This window comes from Malus sylvestris, chromosome 6 (genome assembly GCF_916048215.2).
Source record: "Malus sylvestris chromosome 6, drMalSylv7.2, whole genome shotgun sequence".
Lineage (NCBI taxonomy): Eukaryota > Viridiplantae > Streptophyta > Magnoliopsida > Rosales > Rosaceae > Malus > Malus sylvestris.
Window position 1 is genome coordinate 20,516,574 of NC_062265.1, and position 20,102 is coordinate 20,536,675.

At 41.1% G+C, this 20,102-nt stretch overlaps 1 protein-coding gene and 1 long non-coding RNA gene across 2 annotated transcripts; both read right to left on the bottom strand.

Annotated features, from left to right (window-relative positions):
- Window positions 1-3,473: 3,473 nt before the first annotated feature.
- Window positions 3,474-4,060, bottom strand: LOC126625386 (uncharacterized). The gene is made up of 2 exons (XR_007624420.1): window positions 3,843-4,060; window positions 3,474-3,703 (listed from the first exon to the last, which is right to left on the bottom strand). It is a non-coding gene; the product is annotated as an uncharacterized LOC126625386 (long non-coding RNA).
- Window positions 4,061-15,260: 11,200 nt separating this feature from the next.
- Window positions 15,261-17,040, bottom strand: LOC126627121 (BTB/POZ domain-containing protein At5g41330-like). The gene has a single exon (XM_050296546.1). It carries the CDS (start codon window positions 16,879-16,881, stop codon window positions 15,463-15,465), a length of 1,419 nt encoding a protein of 472 aa, XP_050152503.1. The 5' UTR covers window positions 16,882-17,040; the 3' UTR covers window positions 15,261-15,462.
- Between the last annotated feature and the right edge of the window lie 3,062 nt (window positions 17,041-20,102).

The window sequence follows — 20,102 nt, forward strand, 5'->3', positions numbered from 1 at the left end:
ATTGTCGCACAATATAAGATGAACGGTTAGGATGTGGGGATCCCTAGAATTCCCATAAAGTGGATCTGGAGATGATCCTCTTCCCTCAATAAATACAGCCAATAAAGAATCAGTATGTTAAAATACTTCTCATATTTGTTGAAAAGTAGGGAACTTTACCATCAATTATCAGATTTGGTAGGTTGTCCATATGTGGCTTTGTCGAACTCCCCCTCCCCTTAGTGTATCGATGTACTAAATAAAAATGTTGGGTATCCACATGCGTTCCCTTTTTGGTTTTTCCTCGTGTCCCCACACCTCATCGTACCAACAAAAGAAGAGAAAATTAACTAAATTGGTTGAAACTTGAAACATAAGCACTTAGAAGCTGGATAAGCACTTTCTTTATAATTGCTTTTGTGGCACTTTCTTTATATTTCCATCCCCATGTGGTAGATATTTCCACTTTTAGATGACCACATGGGCTTATAAGAAAATATAGACCCTCTGTGGTTTTTGTTTTGGAAACTAATTAAGATGAAAAGCCACATAATTGAAGGTGCACGATGGTGAATGGGATATAAACTTGGTTTTGATGTACCACCCATTGGAGCAGCGGGAGGTCTAAGCCTATGGTGGAATGAGCCAGTGGAGGTAAATATTTTGATTTCTACAAAAAATTTAATACGTACAGTGATGTGAATTGAAGGTGAATGTGATTGGATTCAAAATACTTGGATGTATGGCAGTATATAGAGAAGAAAAGGTGGACTTCTAGAAATGGGCTATGGAGGTGCTTCAAGTCAGTGATCTTCCATAGTTTTGTGTGGGAGATTTAAATGAAATACTATGAGACTACGAGAAAAGAGGTGGTAGGGAAGGGCCGTATATTAGATCCAAGTTATTGTATGAGTTCATGGAGAAAATGGAGTTAATTAACCTGGGGTTTAGTGGCCCAAGATTTACTTGGCGGGGAACGCGAAGTAAGGCACTTGTGCAGGAAAGACTTGATAGAGGATTGGTTAAAGCTAAGTGGCATATCCAGTGGCCAAATACGACGGTTGTTCATGGGACTGTCAGCGTATCAGATCATTGCCCATTAATTATAAATACTGATCCAATCACGGTTAGGGGACAATGTTTGTTCCGCTTTGAGGCCCTTGGGACAAAAGATGAGTGATGCAGAGAGGTGGTGAAAGAAGCTAGAGGAATCACTATGAAGGGGACTGGCTGAATAAATGGCACAGGAAACTAAAACTTTGCAAGGAAAACTTGAAGGAATAGAGCAAAGGAAAATTTAAGGAGATTGAAGATCTTACAAATCATCTTGGGAATTTGCAATTGAACTGGGAGGAAAATGTTAAAGACATAAAGACTATTACAGAGTCTTGAGATATTAGAAGAGGAAGAAGAAAAGTTTTGGCATCAACGTTCGCAAATAAGGCGGTTACAAGCTGGTGATGCCAATACAGTTTTTTCCCACCATGCCTTCACCCATGAGCGGTAGGTCTCGGGTTCGAGACTTGGGAGCAGCCTCTCCATAAATGGGGGTAAGGCTAGCCGACATTCACCTCTCCCAGACCCTGCGTAAAGCGGGAGCCTTGTGCACTCGGTACGACCTTTATACTACTATACAGCGAAGGAGGATGAATAGAATTGCAAAGATTCAGGATGGAAGAGGGTCATGGACAGAGGATTAGGAGGGTATCAGAAGTACGGTGGACAGCCATTTTAAGACCTTCTTCTCGACAGGTGGACATCATGATTAGGAAGATATTTTGGATTGTGTGGAACCAATGATTACACCGCAGATGAACGAGATGCTGATCAGACCACCGAAGGATGTAGAACTAAAGGAAGTTGTGTTCTAGATACAGGATATGTGGAAGGTATACAGATTAGTTCCAACGGGCCAAGCCTTTCCCATCTTCTATTTGCGGATGATACTTGATTTTCCTCAAGGCTACAAGGAACAACTGCCAAAACATTGTAAGTTTACTTAATGCCTACTGTCATGCATCTGGACAGAAGATTAGCTTGCAAAAATCTGTTGTGTATTTTAGTGCTAACACACCAGCCGGGGTTTGTCATGAGCTTTGTAAAATTTTGAATACGCCACAAGTGGAAGACCTGGGGAAATATCTGGGAATTCCGACTGAATGGGGAAGATCAAAAAAAGAGGCATTGGCTTATGTCAAAGACCGAGTTCTTAGGAAGAGGGTGGAAGCAACAATTTCTTTCTTGGGCCGGTCGAGAGGTGTTGATCAACGCGGTAGCTGAAGCGGTTTCCGCATCCCCATGAATGTTTTCAAATTCCTGGATAGTTTTATGTGAAGAGATTGATGCTGCTCTTGCTAGACTTTGGTAGGGACAGAGAGAAAATGAAAGAAGAATTCATTGGTTTAGTTAGGAAGCTATGGGCTATTCAAAAAGTGAGGGTGGAATGGGATTCAGAAATTTAAAAGGTTTTAATCTTACTCTTCTTGCCAAGCAATGTTCGAGGTTAATCCATGATCTGAATTCTCTTTGGGCTCAGGTCCTAAAGAAAATCTAGAGTTTCAATTGTGTTTCTGATTTTAAAAAAATAAAAATAAAAATAAAATAAAAAATGAGTAGCTTTAATGCTATAGGTGTTTTAGCGGTTATATGTGATTTTCACAACGGTTTAGAATTTCTTATTTCAGTTTCAGTCATTCATATGATTCTCACAACTGTTTCGAATTTCCTATTTCAATTTCAGTCATTCATTTTGTATCATTATATGCTACAGAATATTAAAAAAAGAATTGTAAATAGCAGCACTTTCGAACTTCGAATATTCTAGTCTTGCACATGGAGAGAGAGAAATCTTGGAAATTTTATCGAAAGATCTCTGAAGTGCATTTCACATTCCTCATCAAATATTTTATACTAAATATGCAAAGCAAATAATGTGGTTGTTAACGATTAAATTATTACTTAAACGTTGATTAACATATTTAATGACACATTATTTGATTTAAAATTTTAATCTTCCTAACATTACCCATAAAAATATAATGGGTCTTGTACTTAGCCACATGCAATATTCAACGTCTGCTTACTCTCTTAAAACCGAGAGCTTGTAAACTCCAATAATAGAGCTTTCTCTCCATGATCAAGACTATAATATTTTGAATTCGAAAGGTTACTCATCTCAACTTACAGACTAAGATATCGTTTCTTTGAGTTCGAAAATGCTGTTATTTTGTACTATCTCAATTGACCACCGAGTGTATCACCTTCCTCATAGCGGGAGATGCACAGAACGAGAGCAAGGCAATCGGCATTCTTTTTCCTTGTCTTATGAAAAAATAACAAGAAAGAATTTGAATAGCTCAAATAAATAACCAAAAAAAAATATCATTGGGAGTCAAAGTCATAATCAAGGACGGAGCCAGAAATTTGCCTTCGGGGTATATTTTGAGCAAACAAAATAAAACAATATGTTGACACTTGAATCAACAAAGCTCGAATTCTGATAAAAATCGAAAACTAGAATTCTGAATATGGCAGTTTCTAGCACATATTCTTAAACCAAAATCTTTGGAATTAACCGATGTGGCCTCCTTATACATGTTCTAGATAGCCAGAAGCATGGAGAAAAACGAAATCTGCATAGGAACGTTGTTCTGAAGCAAAAATGATGGCATACCTCATGCCTCACAACCTTTGATTTGTGCCGCAGAACCGCAACAAGCTGATACTGTTACACTTGTACACGAGCAAAAATTAGCAGGGAAGAAGCAGAAAAGACCTGATGCCTCTTAGTCGGTCAGCGGTACGTCCAAAAAAAAAGAAAGTGAAAAATAAAAATGCAGAAACAACAGGATGGAAAAATCTACCTGAAATGCTGCAACTGCAGTGCCTCCAGCATCGCCCTTTCCCCTTCAACCAATTCCCTTACATCAACGCTTCAAATTTCAAACTTGTAAGATAAAGTTGGTGAAAAGTGACCTTATTGTTTCCCTTGAGATACTTACCTCCTCGAGTGTTTATCTTCCTTTTTGACGCCTTGTAACGCATCCTTTACCAAGCAATACTAAAGGTACTATTTGAACACACTAGGTTTGATATTATCAGACAAAGAATAGAGCTAGAGAACAAAACCGTTGACAAATTAAAAGGTCAAATTACAACACAGGAAACTAAAACAATATTTTCATCGCTAAATTTTTTCAAAATTCCTGTGAACAGTGTCTGCGTTTAAAATCCCCACGTTTGCAGATAAACAGTCAGAAGCTGGCAAGCATATTATAGAATCGACACTTCGGTATCAGAAAAAGCAAGCCAATCAGCATGCTGAGGAATACTTTTGTAGATTAAGACCTAATAAATAAAAAGAAAACATTAAAGAGAACACAAATAATGGTATGATAAATGTTTAAACATATGTGAAACAGCTATATCACACAGAACAAGGCCATTCTCTGCTTAAAATTATATGAATTTTAACCATATTTGATTTGGGAAATCTTAAAACCAAATATTACTGACAAGGAACCATCTCACATGCTAAGCAAAACCGAATCAGATAATATCACAACCTCCAGACACAAAAAATATATAGAAAAATATAGAAAGAAACGGAAACTTGTCAACGAAGGTTCAGTGCAAGGAAAAAATGAAAGGGGGTAAAGACTAAACAATATTTGGAAACATCAATGATATAACTAGAACTCATTAAATTCCTCCAATATATCTGTAGACATCGAAATTTCGGTAAATAAATGTTGACCGATAAATCAAAGTGTCAACGCTCATGTATTACATAAATTTTACACGTAGCGTGTGACTCAACGAAAATTGAAATGAGTTGGAAAAGTCATCAAATAGGACACGTGTCAACACCTGGCAGAAACGACTTATTTCATCTGGGATATTATATTCAAAATTAGGCCTTGGAAAATTATATAAATACAAGCCCATTTCATTCATTTGAGAGGAACCAATTCATATTACACCTTGAAGCTCTGAAGCTCTGAAACTCCGAAGCTCTCAAGCATCCAAGTTCCCGAAGAATCAAGAAAGCTCTCTTCGTTCTTCGTTCTTCGTCCATCGCTCTTTCAAGATCAAGCCCCGACGGCCCTTGAAGAAAGCACCATCGTTCATCATCCGTTCATCCAAGATCAAGCCCCAACGGCCCTTTGGATCAACAATCATCCACCTTCAAGATCAAGCCCCGACGGCCCTTGAAGAAAGTGTTCTTCGTTCATCGTTCTTCCAAGATCAAGCCCCAACGGCCCTTTGGATCAACAAACGTCGACAAAATCCACACATCCAACCGTTCTTCAAGATTAAGCCCAAAAGCACTTGAAGATCTGTTCATCACTGTTTCTTCAAGATCAAGCCCAAAAGCCCTTGAAGATCCGCTCAAATCCACCTTCAAAGATCAAGCCCACGGCCCTTTGAAGAAACTTCCAACTGTTCATCCAAGATTAAGCCTCGACGGCCCTTGGATCAACAAAACACCCACAAATCAACACCTTACGGAGATCGAATCAGAGGATCAAGTTGAGAGAGATTGTAACCCAAAATCATCAAATACTTAATATTTGTTTGTGCACGTTGTTCTTATCTCTTTCGTTTTAGGAATTTTCCGTGTTCACAAATTGGCACGCCCAGTGGGACGATCTCTACCTCTTATCTCTTTCTCCGTTCAAGAAATTCGAGCACACTTCCAAAATTAATGGCTTCAAGGAAGGCTCAAACTGTTCCCGCAACTGGCGCAAAGAACAAGAGCGCCCTCGTCGCAAGAGGTGTCACTTTAGGCATCACGACTCGAAGCATGGCAAGAGCTACTTCTGCCGCCTCTTTCACCTCTGCATCAACTCTGTCAAGGGAACAAAAGCACCCAAGGCACGAGCCTTTGATCACCTTAGCCTCACTAAGGGCATCAAGGGGGAAAAGCCCAAGGAAATACTCCGAATCCATGCTCTCCGATGCCGATTCAAGCGACAGTTCAGCCATGCAAGTCATGACCATTGGAGCAACTTCAATCGATGAGCAGCTGGCTCAAATGAATGAAGCAATCGCAAGGCTAACCCGAACTGTGGAAGAAAAAGACTTGCAAATTGCAGCACTAGTCAACCGACTGGAGGCGCAGGACGGCGATAAACCCGACCCAGAGGATGATCCACTAAAGGGAGGAGCTGGCGGAGACGAAGAACCCCCGGTGAAGAAAATCGATGGGAAGCCGGAGCCAGACCAAGCAGCGGCACTCATGGGATCTCTTTCTATCCAGCAGCTGCAGGAGATGATCACCAACACCATCAAGGCACAGTACGAAGGGAGCTCACATACCTCTTTGTTCTACTCGAAGCCCTATTCCAAGAAGATTGATGCCCTAAGGATGCCAATGGGTTATCAACCACCAAAGTTCATGCAGTTTGATGGAAAAGGAAACCCAAAGCAGCACGTTGCACATTTCGTCGAAACTTGCAACAACGCAGGGACGGAGGGAGACTACCTCGCCAAGCAGTTTGTGCGCTCGCTGAAAGGAAATGCCTTTGAGTGGTACACGGACCTAGAGCCTGAGTCCATCAACAGCTGGGAGCAATTGGAGCGGGAATTCCTCAACCGCTTCTATAGCACCCGTCGCACTGTGAGCATGCTAGAGCTAACGAGCACAAAACAGTGGAAGGATGAGCCAGTCATTGACTACATCAACAGATGGCGCACTCTAAGCCTCGACTGTAAAGACAGGCTCTCGGAAACCTCTTCAATCGAGATGTGCATCCAAGGCATGCAATGGGGTTTGCAATACATCCTTCAAGGCATTAAACCACGGACTTTCGAGGAATTGGCCACTCGCGCCCATGACATGGAGTTGAGCATCGCCCATCATGGGAAGAAAGAACCAATCGTCGACTACAAGAACGACAAAGTTCTTGGGACAAAGGTGGAAAAGGCTGCATGGAAACCCACCAAGGAAGCAATGACGGTCAACACAGCTCCCGTCAAAATCTCCACACGAGGCAAGGTGATTCAAACCGAAGCTTTTCGTGATCAAGAGATGCGTAGACGCACTTTGAAGGAGCTTAAAGAGAAGATTTATCCATTCCCCGACTCTGATGTAGTTGCCATGCTGGATGACCTGTTGGACAAGAAGGTGATCAGTTTGCCTGAGTGCAGACGGCCGGAAGAGATGAATCGTACCGACAATCCAAGATACTGTAAATTCCACCGCTTCATCAGTCATCCAACGGAAAAGTGCTTCGTACTGAAAGATCTCATCCTGAAGCTAGCACAACAAGGGGAAATCGAGCTTGACCTCGAAGACACGGCTGCGGCACACACTACTACTATCGTGTTTGAATCACTCGATCCTGTGCATCTCCGAAGCATGCATGACCATTCCCGTCAATGTTCAAGTCACATGGCACCTCCTACACAACCATCACCGGGGGCAAGCAACCAAGATGCATCTACTGGTGATAAGAAAGGGTGGACATCGGTGACCTACAAAAAAACGAGAAAGCCAAGACCACAAGCCACAAGGCCAAAAGAGGAGCCTAAACCCGCCCCTCGAACTTCAGTCTTCGAAAGGCTGAATTATTCAAAACCTAGAATTGCAGCACTTGATCGCATCAGTGGTCGAGACCAAACTTCCATCTTCAAAAGGCTTGAGACGCCAATACCGCAAAGATCAGTCTTTGAAAGGTTATCAAAACCCAAGAAACAAAGTGGCACAGCTAGATCTCCTCCGCAACGGTCGGCTTTGGACAGACTCGAAGAAACTAAGAAGCTTTCTAGAAACAGGAAGACAACGCCAAAGGGAGAGAAGCTCGACGGTCTAGCAGGAAAGGACGATGTTCAAAGCTTGATTCCTTCAAAGATGAAGCGCCAAGCAACTTTGGAAGTCGACACAAAAGGACCATTAAAGGTAAGGAGGCACACCATCATCTACACCGGCCAATCTTCACGGCAACAAACCCAAGAGGACCGCACTGAAGAGAAGGCCCAAGAAGACAAAGAAGACGAAATCCTGGAAGAAGACGTCACTTTCGGCTCTGTCAACTCAAAATTTTCACCTCAATCGCTGGGGGCATGCTCCAAAAACATGCCAGTCAAGCCAAGTGAAGTTGAAGGATGGACTTATGTCACTCCGAAGAAATTGCACAAGAAGCATATGTCTTCTCCACAAGCTCACCAATGGGAAAGGGGGCAAAACAGCTCCTATTCACCTCCAGAACAATGTGAAAGTGTTGGAGATAATGAAACTTTGACACGAAGATCATCCATCCCCATCACGATGCGTGACATCTTCCCAGAAGAGTCTTCAACTACTCAGTCAAGGCTCCTTGCTATGAAGATTGCGAGGAACAACTCTCTCAGATCGCTTGACGAACCAATGCTCCTTGTTCGCACGAGCCTAAACTGCATGAACCAAAGCTCCTTGTTCGCACGAGCCTAAACTGCACGAACCAACGCTCCTGGTCTGCACGAGCATAAAAGGCAACACCAACACTCCTGGTCTGCACGAGCATAAAAGGCAACACCAACACTCCTGGTCTGCACGAGCATAAAAGGCAACACCAAATTCTCCTTGCCTGCACGAGTTGAAACTGCAAACGGCACCAAAAGAAAATACCAAAAAATATACGTATGTATTTGAACTACGTTACGACTTGATCTCTTCTTTAGAGGGGTACGTAGGCAGCTTGAATATTCAAAATTTCGAGTTCAGTCACATCAAAATATAAATAAATGTTTTATTAAAGAAAGTCAATTTTATTAAAAAAAAATGATGAATACATATGTTTATGTATTTAAAAAAAAAAAAAAAAAAAAAAAAACAAAAAAAAACAAAAGAAACATATATATATATATATATATATATTTGTATGTCTTGGCCCAGCTACAAAACAGGCTTCCTCCATTTCACAGCCACCAAATCCCATGCCCAATAGGCCCATGAAGAGGCCCAACTCTCTCTCTCTCTCTCTCTCTCTTTATTTGCTCAGAAAACAGAGGAGGAAGATTTTCTCGGAGTCCAAACAAGTCTCTTTGAGAGGTGACCTGAAGAAGAAGAAGAAGCAGTTTTAGATCTGTATCACTGTCGCAGTCCTTCAATGGTGCTGCTGCCGCCCTCTCTTTCTTAGCTGGAAGATTTGCTGGCATCTCAGCAAATGAAAGCATGTGCAATGGATCAGACCAGTATGTGTGCGAAGATCTGCAACAAGGGAATTCCTCAAGACACCCAACAAGAAATGCAGCCCAGGCCCAATCTCTCTCTACTTCCTCCGTGACGAGTCGCTAGTGCTGTTCGGAAAAAATGGTAGACGACTGCGTCGTTTTGATCGCGATGTGCTAGCAGTGGTGATGATCGTGTAGCTGTCTGATCCAGTGTAGAGATGACGAACGTTTAAAGCTTAAATCCTTGTGAATACTTTTGTTACGTTGCAGTTATGTGGTATCTGCAACAAAGGCGACGCACTGTGACTGCACAAAAATGTAAATGTGACGAGCAAATGATACTCCTCTTTGGCCAATGACCAACAGCCACGTCGTCTTCCTCATCCTCAAACGTCATGATTGGCACCATCGCAATTGCTTCGAACTTGGTCTCTACCCAAACACGAAGTCTACGTTGACCATCGCGAAGCTCTTCAAACCCGTCTCTGCCACAAAGGTTGCAAGATCAGACGCCATGAATCGAAGCAGTTGCGACGGCCGCACCATATCTGCTAGCTTCTCTTGTTTGCTTTCGTCGTCCACTGCGACACAGCTACATCATTCTCCTCCTCGCCCAGCGCATCCGTGACACCTTCCTATCCGTCACCTCACTGATTGTCTACTCTCGACCTTCCTGGAAGCAGCAGCACAGCATCATGGTTATTTTGGCAGGTGAAGACCTGAGACGAGAGCATCACACATTTCCGTTACAGAAGATGGCTCAACTGCTGAAAATGAAGACATGGCAGATTCTGAAGTGGAGGGTTCATCCTCAGTGCCGATTTCTCAACATGCTAAGGGCGTCAAGCGATTTGTTGGATCCGGTGATTCTTCTGATGCTCAGAAGGAAGTTCGAAGGTTTGCTGATTCCAATGTTGTCAACCTAAATGGGCAGAAGAGGTTTAATATCTCATCAGAAAATGAATATAAGCTTGGGAATATGGCATATGGCAATCCCCTCTCACTGCAATCAGTAAACATGATGAACATACCTTATTCTCTCCCGACGAAGGAATCTAACTCAGTTGGTGCGACCACCACATCAGGACATCCAATGCATGGGATGATGCAGGCGATGCCTACTGTTACTGGTGAGCGAACAGGGACTCAACCTGTGAATCCTGGAAACTTGCCAGTTATGTTTGGCTATTCACCTGTCCAGCTCCCAATGTTAGATAAAGATAATTCCTGGGGTGCGATTCTTCATGCTTAACAAATCCATCCTGCCTATGCTGGCAGAAATCCACCAGCCCCTGCTACCTCATCGGTATCCCTCACATCGCCACCAGTGATCTCGTCCGTGACGAGCTGGTTGCCTCGACCATCAACACGCCTTCTCCCGCATCTCCTCCTTGCTGTTGAAGTAGACCAAGTCACCATCTCCGCCGCTTAAGCCGTTCGCAGTGATCAAGCTGCTGTCAACTCCTCCTCCCCGACCGCATCAGCAACATCAGCACGGGCAGTGCACTTCTGGACTCAAAGCTCAGCAACGAGCAGCAGCCACATCACCGACTCGTCCTCGTCCTCGTCCTCCTCTGCAAGACCTTTCCTTCTGCCCAGCAAGGATGATCAGCCACGAACTCCACACCTCCGGCTCCCTTTATCCGTCCATCTCCGTCGATGCTCTCTGCAAGCCCTCTATCCCTATATATATATATATATATATATATATATATATATATATATATATATATATATATATATATAATAAATAAAAAAAATAAAAATAAAATAATAATAATAATAAAATATAAAAATATAAAAATATAAAAAATATAAAAAATAATAAAAAATAAAAAGTTTCCAAGTGGTTGCCAGCACCGAAGGCAAAGAAAAATAGATTAGAATTTTTTAAGGGGTATGATGCTTTGTGTGCGTGTTTATATGTGTGTGTATATAAAAATATATGTATATATATGTATGTGGTGCATCCAGCACGAAAGAAAAAATAATAATAATTAAAAAAATAAAAAAATAAAAGGCTTCATGGTGCGTCTGGCACCATGTGCAGAAAAAGAAAAAAAGAAACGTCTGGCACCATGTGCAGAAAAAGAAAGAAAAAAAAAATATATATATATATATATATATATATGTGTGTGTATGTGTATAGGGGGAAAAGGTTTTGGAATGGTGGATCAGTCCATGTGAAAAAATTAATATGTATGTATGTGTGTGTGCATAATATATGTATGTTTACAAAAAAAAAAAAAACAAAAAACAAAAACAAAAACAAAACAAAACAGATGCATCGAGAGAAATAAAGTCCGTTTTTATTTATTTTTTTTAGAAATTTTACATAAATTTGCATTATACATACTTAAAAAAAAAAATCAAATTTACAAGAGGGATCTTCAAGGACGATCAGGTGCCGCCTCACCACTCGGCAGAGCTCCAGAAATGAGAGGCGCCGGAGGTTGACTATTTGAAGCCACACCACTCGGCGAAACTCCAGGAAGAAGAGGAGCCAAAGGTTGATCATTTGGAGCTTTATTACACGGTACAGCCCCAGAAGACGAAGGCAAATGCTGCTGGAACAAACCCACAAACCGCTGATGATCAAGTAAAATCTGACCATCAGATTCCTGCATCTGGTCAATCTTCCTCTTCATGTTTGTCGCATAGCTATGTGCGAGCTTATGCAACTGTTTATTCTCCTGCTTGAGCCCTCTAATCTCCTGTTTGAGACTCATCACTTCCGCCGCCAACGATTCAACTTGACGGGTTCGAGCAAATAGGCGTTGGGCCATATTAGACACAGAACCTGCACACTGCACACTGAGAGCCAGAGAATCCTTAACAGCCAACTCATCAGACCGTTTGGAAAGTAGTCTGTTATCTCTGGGAGTGACAAGGTTCCGGGCCACCACCGCAGCGGTCATATCATTCTTCACCACTGAATCCCCAACGGTAAGAGGACCAGTAGGGGATATGAAGGATGGGCGCCATATGTTGTCTGGAGAAGAAGGGATTGTCTCTTCACCAAGGTCAAGTCAAACGACGATCAGAGGGGCCAGACATTTTCAAAAGTGTTGAAAGAAAGAAGAAGATCGGACAAATCAAGATCTTAGAAGTGCAAGAAGGGAGTTTCTACAAGCAAAAAATTCAAGTGTGCTTTGAAACAAACTGCATGCCTCTATAAAAAATCAGCACTCGACGAGATTTCAGAGATCAAAGAGGTGAGCTCAGAGTTCGAAAATGCCGATTCAAAAATCGAAGAGGCAAGCTCAGAAATCGGAGAAGCATCTTGCTTTTCCAGACGTGTTAGCACCCGTCACACGCAAACTCAGCTTTGCGGAAATCACGGGCAATTTGTTAAAGCGCCAATCCCAGGTATCGAAGAGGCGCCAGTCTTTTTCAGCCTCGTCAGCACCCGTCACGCGCAAACTCAGCTTTGCGAAAATCACGGGCAATTTGTCGAAGCGCCGATCCCAGATATCGAAGAGGCGCCAGTCTTTTTCAGCCTCGTCAACACCTATCACATGCACACTCAGCTTGACGAAAATTACGGACAATTTGTCGAAGATTTCTGATAAAGAAGAAAGCACGTGAAGCCATACTGATCAATCACGCATTGGTTACCGACACGAGTAAAAGAATAGTACCTCTACAGGTACTAAAGAAATTCCTATAACTGTCCACCTTCACCTTCCATAGCAAGGCAGACATACAGAGCCTTTCTTCATCTCCAAAAATGCTTTCCCAACGAAGCCTCTCGAGTCATTCAATGTTCCTTATTCCTTGGGATACCTCTGCAAGCCAATGACTCCAAAGCAAAAGTATCTCATATCACAAGGGTAGAAAGCAAGAGTATCTCATATCATGCGTTCTCCCTGTCCTTTCCTTTGTCCTTGTTCTTACCTACAAAGACAAGGATAAAGAAAACAATATGCCGGAACTTCCACTCAAACTCGGGTAAGGAACCGACTGCTTGGAACCCTTCCCTGATTGCCTACCTAGCACTGCTCTCGAGTACTCGTTTCCCACTGCTGTTGTACTTCCAAAGAGGCTACCACATCTGCCTGAAGAATAGATAAGGCAAGTGAAAATGATACCTTGCAGCATGTGGAGACAACGTGCAGAAGGAACAAGCAGAGAAGAATGCGGTCTGCACAGTCAACTCAGCAGAAGGAGTCCGAACTGAGGAACTCGAGAAGCTGCCACATCTGCCTGAAGAAACAAACAGAGAAGAATGCAGCATGCACAGTCAACTCAGCAGAAGGAGTCTGAGATGAAGAACTCGAGAAGATGCCGCATCCGCCTGAGAAACTGTTAAAGGAAATGAAAATGATACCTTGAAGCATGTGGAAACAAGTGCAACAAAGCACGTGCTGAGTCATCCGCTACTTCTTCAAAATCAAAAGTATCTCATATCATCAGGGTTGCAATCACTCTGGACGGTGAACTCGTTTTGACCCTCAAATTCTTGGGTCGACTTACTAGGCGTTGTGGGCTGTACGTGCCGATTCACCACCCTTGAATCAAATCCTTAAAGATCAAGTCACCAACTGGAAGAAGAGCCCATCAATCTTGAAGATCATACCGTTGACCAAACTGCTCAGGTGTGAATTAGAAAGATTGAACAAAGCAACAAGTCGTCACCTTCACCTCGTGCCTGCTTGCCATGTGTTCGAGTCAACCTTTAAGAATCAAGCCTCGACGGCCCTTGAAGAAGTTTCCAACCAAATTCAAGATCAAGCCTCGACGGCCATCGAGGAAATCACAAGTCCGATTCAAGATCAAGTGTCTACCACCCTTGAATCAAAACCTAGTTCAAGAATAAGCTGTGGAAAATCAACAATTGGAGGAATCCAGAAAATCCTCCAACCCAGTTCAAGATCAAAGCTGTGGAAAGTCAACAAGCGCAACAAAATACATGCCGATTCACCCACTACCAAAGCCAAAGATCATCTACCACATGAAGCTCCTTGTGGTCCAATTTCAACCTTCAAGATCAAGCCTCGATGGCCCTTGAAGAAATTTCAAACAACAATTCAAGATCAAGCCTCAACGGCCCTTGAAGAAATCTCAAGCCCAATTCAAGATCAAGCCTCAACGGCCCTTGAAGAAATCTCCAACCCAATTCAAGATCAAGCCTCGACGGCCCTTGGATCGACATCTACAGTAAGGGACTTCAAAACGCATCTCCTACACGTGACAAGCACATGTATACGACGTGCCTTGAAATGGGGGCATTTGTAGACATCGAAATTTCGGTAAATAAATGTTGACCGATAAATCAAAGTGTCAACGCTCATGTATTACATAAATTTTACACGTAGCGTGTGACTCAACGAAAATTGAAATGAGTTGGAAAAGTCATCAAATAGGACACGTGTCAACACCTGGCAGAAACGACTTATTTCATCTGGGATATTATATTCAAAATTAGGCCTTGGAAAATTATATAAATACAAGCCCATTTCATTCATTTGAGAGGAACCAATTCATATTACACCTTGAAGCTCTGAAGCTCAAAAACTCCGAAGCTCTCAAGCATCCAGGTTCCCGAAGAATCAAGAAAGCTCTCTTCGTTCTTCGTTCTTCGTCCATCGCTCTTTCAAGATCAAGCCCCGACGGCCCTTGAAGAAAGCACCATCGTTCATCATCCGTTCATCCAAGATCAAGCCCCAACGGCCCTTTGGATCAACAATCATCCACCTTCAAGATCAAGCCCCGACGGCCCTTGAAGAAAGTGTTCTTCGTTCATCGTTCTTCTAAGATCAAGCCCCAACGGCCCTTTGGATCAACAAACGTCGACAAAATCCACACATCCAACCGTTCTTCAAGATTAAGCCCAAAAGCACTTGAAGATCTGTTCATCACTGTTTCTTCAAGATCAAGCCCAAAAGCCCTTGAAGATCCGCTCAAATCCACCTTCAAAGATCAAGCCCACGGCCCTTTGAAGAAACTTCCAACTGTTCATCCAAGATTAAGCCTCGACGGCCCTTGGATCAACGAAACACCCACAAATCAACACCTTACGGAGATCGAATCAGAGGATCAAGTTGAGAGAGATTGTAACCCAAAATCATCAAATACTTAATATTTGTTTGTGCACGTTGTTCTTATCTCTTTCGTTTTAGGAATTTTCCGTGTTCACAATATCATTTATATTCAATTGGCAAACTTGCTAAAAGTATCACACAAAAGAATGATATACTTCACAAGCTAAGATCATTTACAAACAAATCAAGCGACGAAATAATGTTACAACAAAATGTGACTTATTCTGGATGATATCATTGATATCATCACTGATCTACCAATTCCCAACTAATTCTATTGGGATCAAAAACCTCGAGCTGAATTCTGCCAGACCTCAACAGTTTGCTGATCCTTCCTGGTCATGAACATCTTATTCCCTCCGAAAGCCATGTTTGTTATCCTGGAACCGCCCATATCCTTCATTCTCCCCATTAAATTCTTCCTAAAGAGCCTTTCCACCTCTGTCCCATTTTTACTGTTCTTAGAGCCCACCACAACCTCTGACCATAGCTCTACATTTCCTCCCTTGCTACAGAAGACTTGGCTTCCATGACTTTCAATCTTGCACCCGGAACCTTCCTTCTTCCCATTTACTACTTTCTTCGTTTCGCCAAGAGAAACCCATGGATTCTCCGCACCCATGTTTCTCAAATCCGCAAAGAACATCCCGCCTGTATTCACACCAATCTTGAATATTGATGACAAGTTATCTGAAACCGTGACATCGGAAAAGCAATCAACTTTCTCTTGTATCTCCCAAACTACATTGCCAGACCTAGTATCCCAAAATCTAATGTTGCCCAAAACTCCTGAAGGTCCACTGTGAGACCCGGACGCCATCAACAGACCATAACCCGAAACCCAATTCAGTTTCGTGGCCGGTATTGCTGAGTTAATCTCGGCACCATAAATTTCGTAATGACCAATCTCACTAACAGGGCTCAAGCTATTCAAATCATACATCATAATTGAATTCGAGTTCCTCCGAACTGATTCAAAACTAGAAAAGAGAAACTCAGGCGATGACCCAATTGCTTGTACTGTTGACCCGGACCGAGTCACATTCTCCCAATTCAGAGTATCCTTCACAAACCCATTTTCAAGGTCAAGAATTTGAAGCCCCGAGAAGTCGGTGGCTCCCACCGCGGCCGTCCTCGGCGATATCGCCAGCATCGAATCGACGGCGGTGAATTGGGTCAAAATCGTCGACTTTTTCCTCAGCGACCAATCAAAAGACGTGATTTTGCTGCCGTGAGCAACATGGACAGAACCAAACGGCGTCGTGGCAATCGACGACGGCGAGTCTCTGCCGTTCAGGGGCAAAATCAAAGACTTTTCGAGGTTAAAAGCATCGAAATGCGATGGGTTCGACAGCGAATTCATCAGAAACGTTTCGATGCCATAAAATTGGGATTCGAAAATTAGGTCCTGGAGGTCAAGGGATTTTGCCTTTGAGGGCAAATTACCTGTTCGGAGAAGCGAGAGGAGGATCGAGAAGAGCTCCGGATCTCGATCCATGAAAGGCGGAGCGAGTTGAGCTGAGGCCAACTCGGAAATCCGGGAGAAGAGCGAGTCCGGCCCGGCAAGGTTCAGGGTTTGCTTGGTTGTCTGGAAGAGCTGGCCGCCAACGTCTATGGTAGCGATGTTGGACTCCGACTTGGTATGCTTATACCCGTTTCTGGGAAGCCCCGAATTGGCGGCAGGCGGCATGAACTTGAGCATATTTTGTTCCCGAATTGCCCCGAAGAACCTAGTTTCTTAACGACCCAGAAGCCAAAATTGGCAGAGGAATATAGGGTAGGATCGGAAATGTGGAAAAGAGCGGCGGCGGCGGTCTCTTTGGAGGAGGTGGAGTTTGGTAGTGGAGAAATTGTGGGCGTTTGGTATTTAAGGGGCTGAGCTTCTTTTTCTTTGACTTCTAGAAGGTATGACCACAGACGTGTTTTGTGTTTTGCGGTCAACCAAAGGTGGTGGTAAAATTAAAAAAACAATATATCCTAAATGCTTTTTTATTAGCATATCACTGAATACACTTCTCATTAAAATTTAATATTAAATAACTTGCATACATAACACGTAATAACAATTTCGACCTTATAAATTTTTAAAAAAAATAAAAATCCAAATTACTTTTCACATGTATATCCCAAGTTTATTTATCTCTTCAACTCTCAAAACCACTCTCATACTCCATTGTAAAATTAATGAAACTACAAACACATTAATTTGAAAAATTAGTCTTGACGAATGAAATATGAAATCAATGTTTCGAAAACTTTACATAAGGTAAGACTTCGTATTTTCATTATTTTAATGATTTCAACGACATCGGCATGCATATAATTACTTTATGAATGATATTCATTAAAAACAAATATGATTGATGATGAGAATCACACACCTAATAAACCTTAGCCACATTATATCACAAAGATCCCTTGATTTTAAAAGCAACGTAACAACCTAATCTCTTCCTCTAATTCAATGATTCAATAACTAAATCCATTTCCATGATTCGATCAAATAAAAAGAAGAGGAATCATCATCATCAACCCTAATATTTATTTAATCCCCAGTACCCAGTGCCATTGTTCCTACTCTATATAAAGCTCTACACTTTTGTAGGTGCCATATTTTTTTTGGATTTTTATCCTCCTCATCTTCTTCATCCACTGATGCGAAAATCATCTTCCACATCTACATGCAAATAATCAAACAATTGTTGGCATCACTTCGATAGAAAAATTGAAATCACACCAGCTTCAACTTTACACCGAACGTACTTTTGGATGACCTTTTGTATTTGCACTTAAGATTTGAAGAGTGTAGGGTGTTCGTAGAAAATATAAGGTATATGGTGAGAGTGTGGGGTATGAGAGTATTATAGGAAAGTAAATGGGGTGTATTAAGATAAGTTTTAATTAAAAAAGCAAATGTGTGATGTATTAAGTACGTGAAATGTATTCAACAATATGAGGGGTTTCAATATAATAAGCCTATCCTAAATCCTATTTTTTATTTTTTTTATTTCTTATTTTCTAATTTTTTTCATCAAAAATATACCTCATTTGTGCTATTTGTTTTTAAATTGGTGTGACTTACACATGTACTAGATCTATTTTTATTAAAAAGATAGTAGAAATATAATATTAAAAAATAATTAGTGTAGCATTACTTACTTCTCACGATATTTGTGTGATTTTAAAGAAATGTTCTGACGAGAGCAAAGCATCGAAAATTTAAAGTGTCCATTGAAAATGGAATATCTCTCTCGGCCGTTGAGGACAAAAAGACGGGGTTTCATGCAAGTTGCACGATTGAGGAGAGAATCTTCGCGGCCCGCGTCCTTTTTTTGGGTAAATTGGTAATTTAAACTTGCCAGGTGTTTTTTTTTTTTTGAAGCTAAACTTGCCAGGTATATTATTAATTTATTATTATAATAATATTCCAAACTTTCCAACGAAAACAAGTTACATATTAGTATTACTACATGGTCCAAGTTGGACGGCTTCAACACCCATTTTTCCTTTGTTACAAACCTGGCAAGTTTAAAAAGGAAAACGGCTTCAACACCCATTTTCCTTTTTAAACTTGCCAGGTTTGTAACAAAGGAAAATGGGTGTTGAAGCCGTCCAACTGGGACCATGTAGTAATACTAATATGTAACTTGCTTTCGTTGGAAAGTTTGGAATATTATTATAATAATAAATTAATAATATACCTTGTATTTCATTAAAAATAAATATATATATGTGGTGTAATGAGCTAGATTCTCGTTTAGAGTAATAGATTTTTGGGACTTTGCTCTGGAAAGGGGAAAAGCATATTCTTCTCTCTAACTTGGTTTCTAGAATTTAGAGTATTCAATCAAAATTTTAAGATAAATTTTTAAAATGGAATTTTAACAAAAAGCTTATAGTACTGTTCACTTTAACGAAAAATCATATTTTTACACTAAAAAATCAATCATGATACTATTCACTTTACCCTTTATTTTGTCCTTATCGTTAAAACTCAAAGTTTTCAAGCCCTTTTCATTAGTTTTCATTTTTTTTAAATCCTTAAAAATTCGGGTATATTTAATTAGGATTTCAAAAAAAATTATAACATTCTAGATATATTCAATTAGGATTTTATTTTAAAGAATTTTAAAAAGTTGAGGAATTTGTCACTCAGTATCACGGTCTGATGTATTCTTCTTCGCTTAGAAGTGAGAGGTCTTATGTTTGAATCTCGTGGATGGCGAATCCGATAACAATTTAGACTGCCCATTGTGTGACTTAGCCGAACTCCTCCTTCCCCTAGTGTAAAAATATCGATGTATTAGGAAAAAAAATTGAGGAATTTGAGGAAATTAGTGAGATTTCGTAATGCAATTTAAGCATTCACAAATTTCACTTCTCTCGTTGATATTTTGAAGGAATTGAATCAAAAAATTTCATGAAATCTCTACAAATCAATTAATCCCCTTTAAACTACATGGATTTATAAATTCATTAAAATCTTTCAAAATCTCAATTGAATACACCATCTAAAACTCTTCAATCTTTTGATGTGATTCCAGATTAGTCTCAATTTTTTTAAATATTCCGAAAGAGTAACTGACACACCCCAACCGAGATCGAGGCATGCTGGCCATCACGTGAGGGTGACGTAGCCATGTGCACAGTGCAGAAGCAATAAGGATAAGAAATATACGAATAAATAAAAACCAAAAGCTACTAGTGTATACTAATAAGCAGAAAATGCTAGAGTGAGATACAAAAGTAAATACTCCTAATCAGAGCATAGAAAGTCTAGGTGCAGTCTACTAGGACGAGTACTAGTTATACAGTACCAGAAGATGTCCTACTAATTTTTATTCTGTCAGAACCGCCGAGATCCTCAATGCCACCAACAGCAAGTCTACCTAAAACCTGGAGGGGCGCAAAACAGAAAATGTG

Bases quoted from the DNA above. Each gene is read 5' to 3' on its own strand.
- LOC126627121 (XM_050296546.1), bottom strand. From the start codon at position 16,881: ATGCTCAAGTTCATGCCGCCTGCCGCCAATTCGGGGCTTCCCAGAAAC.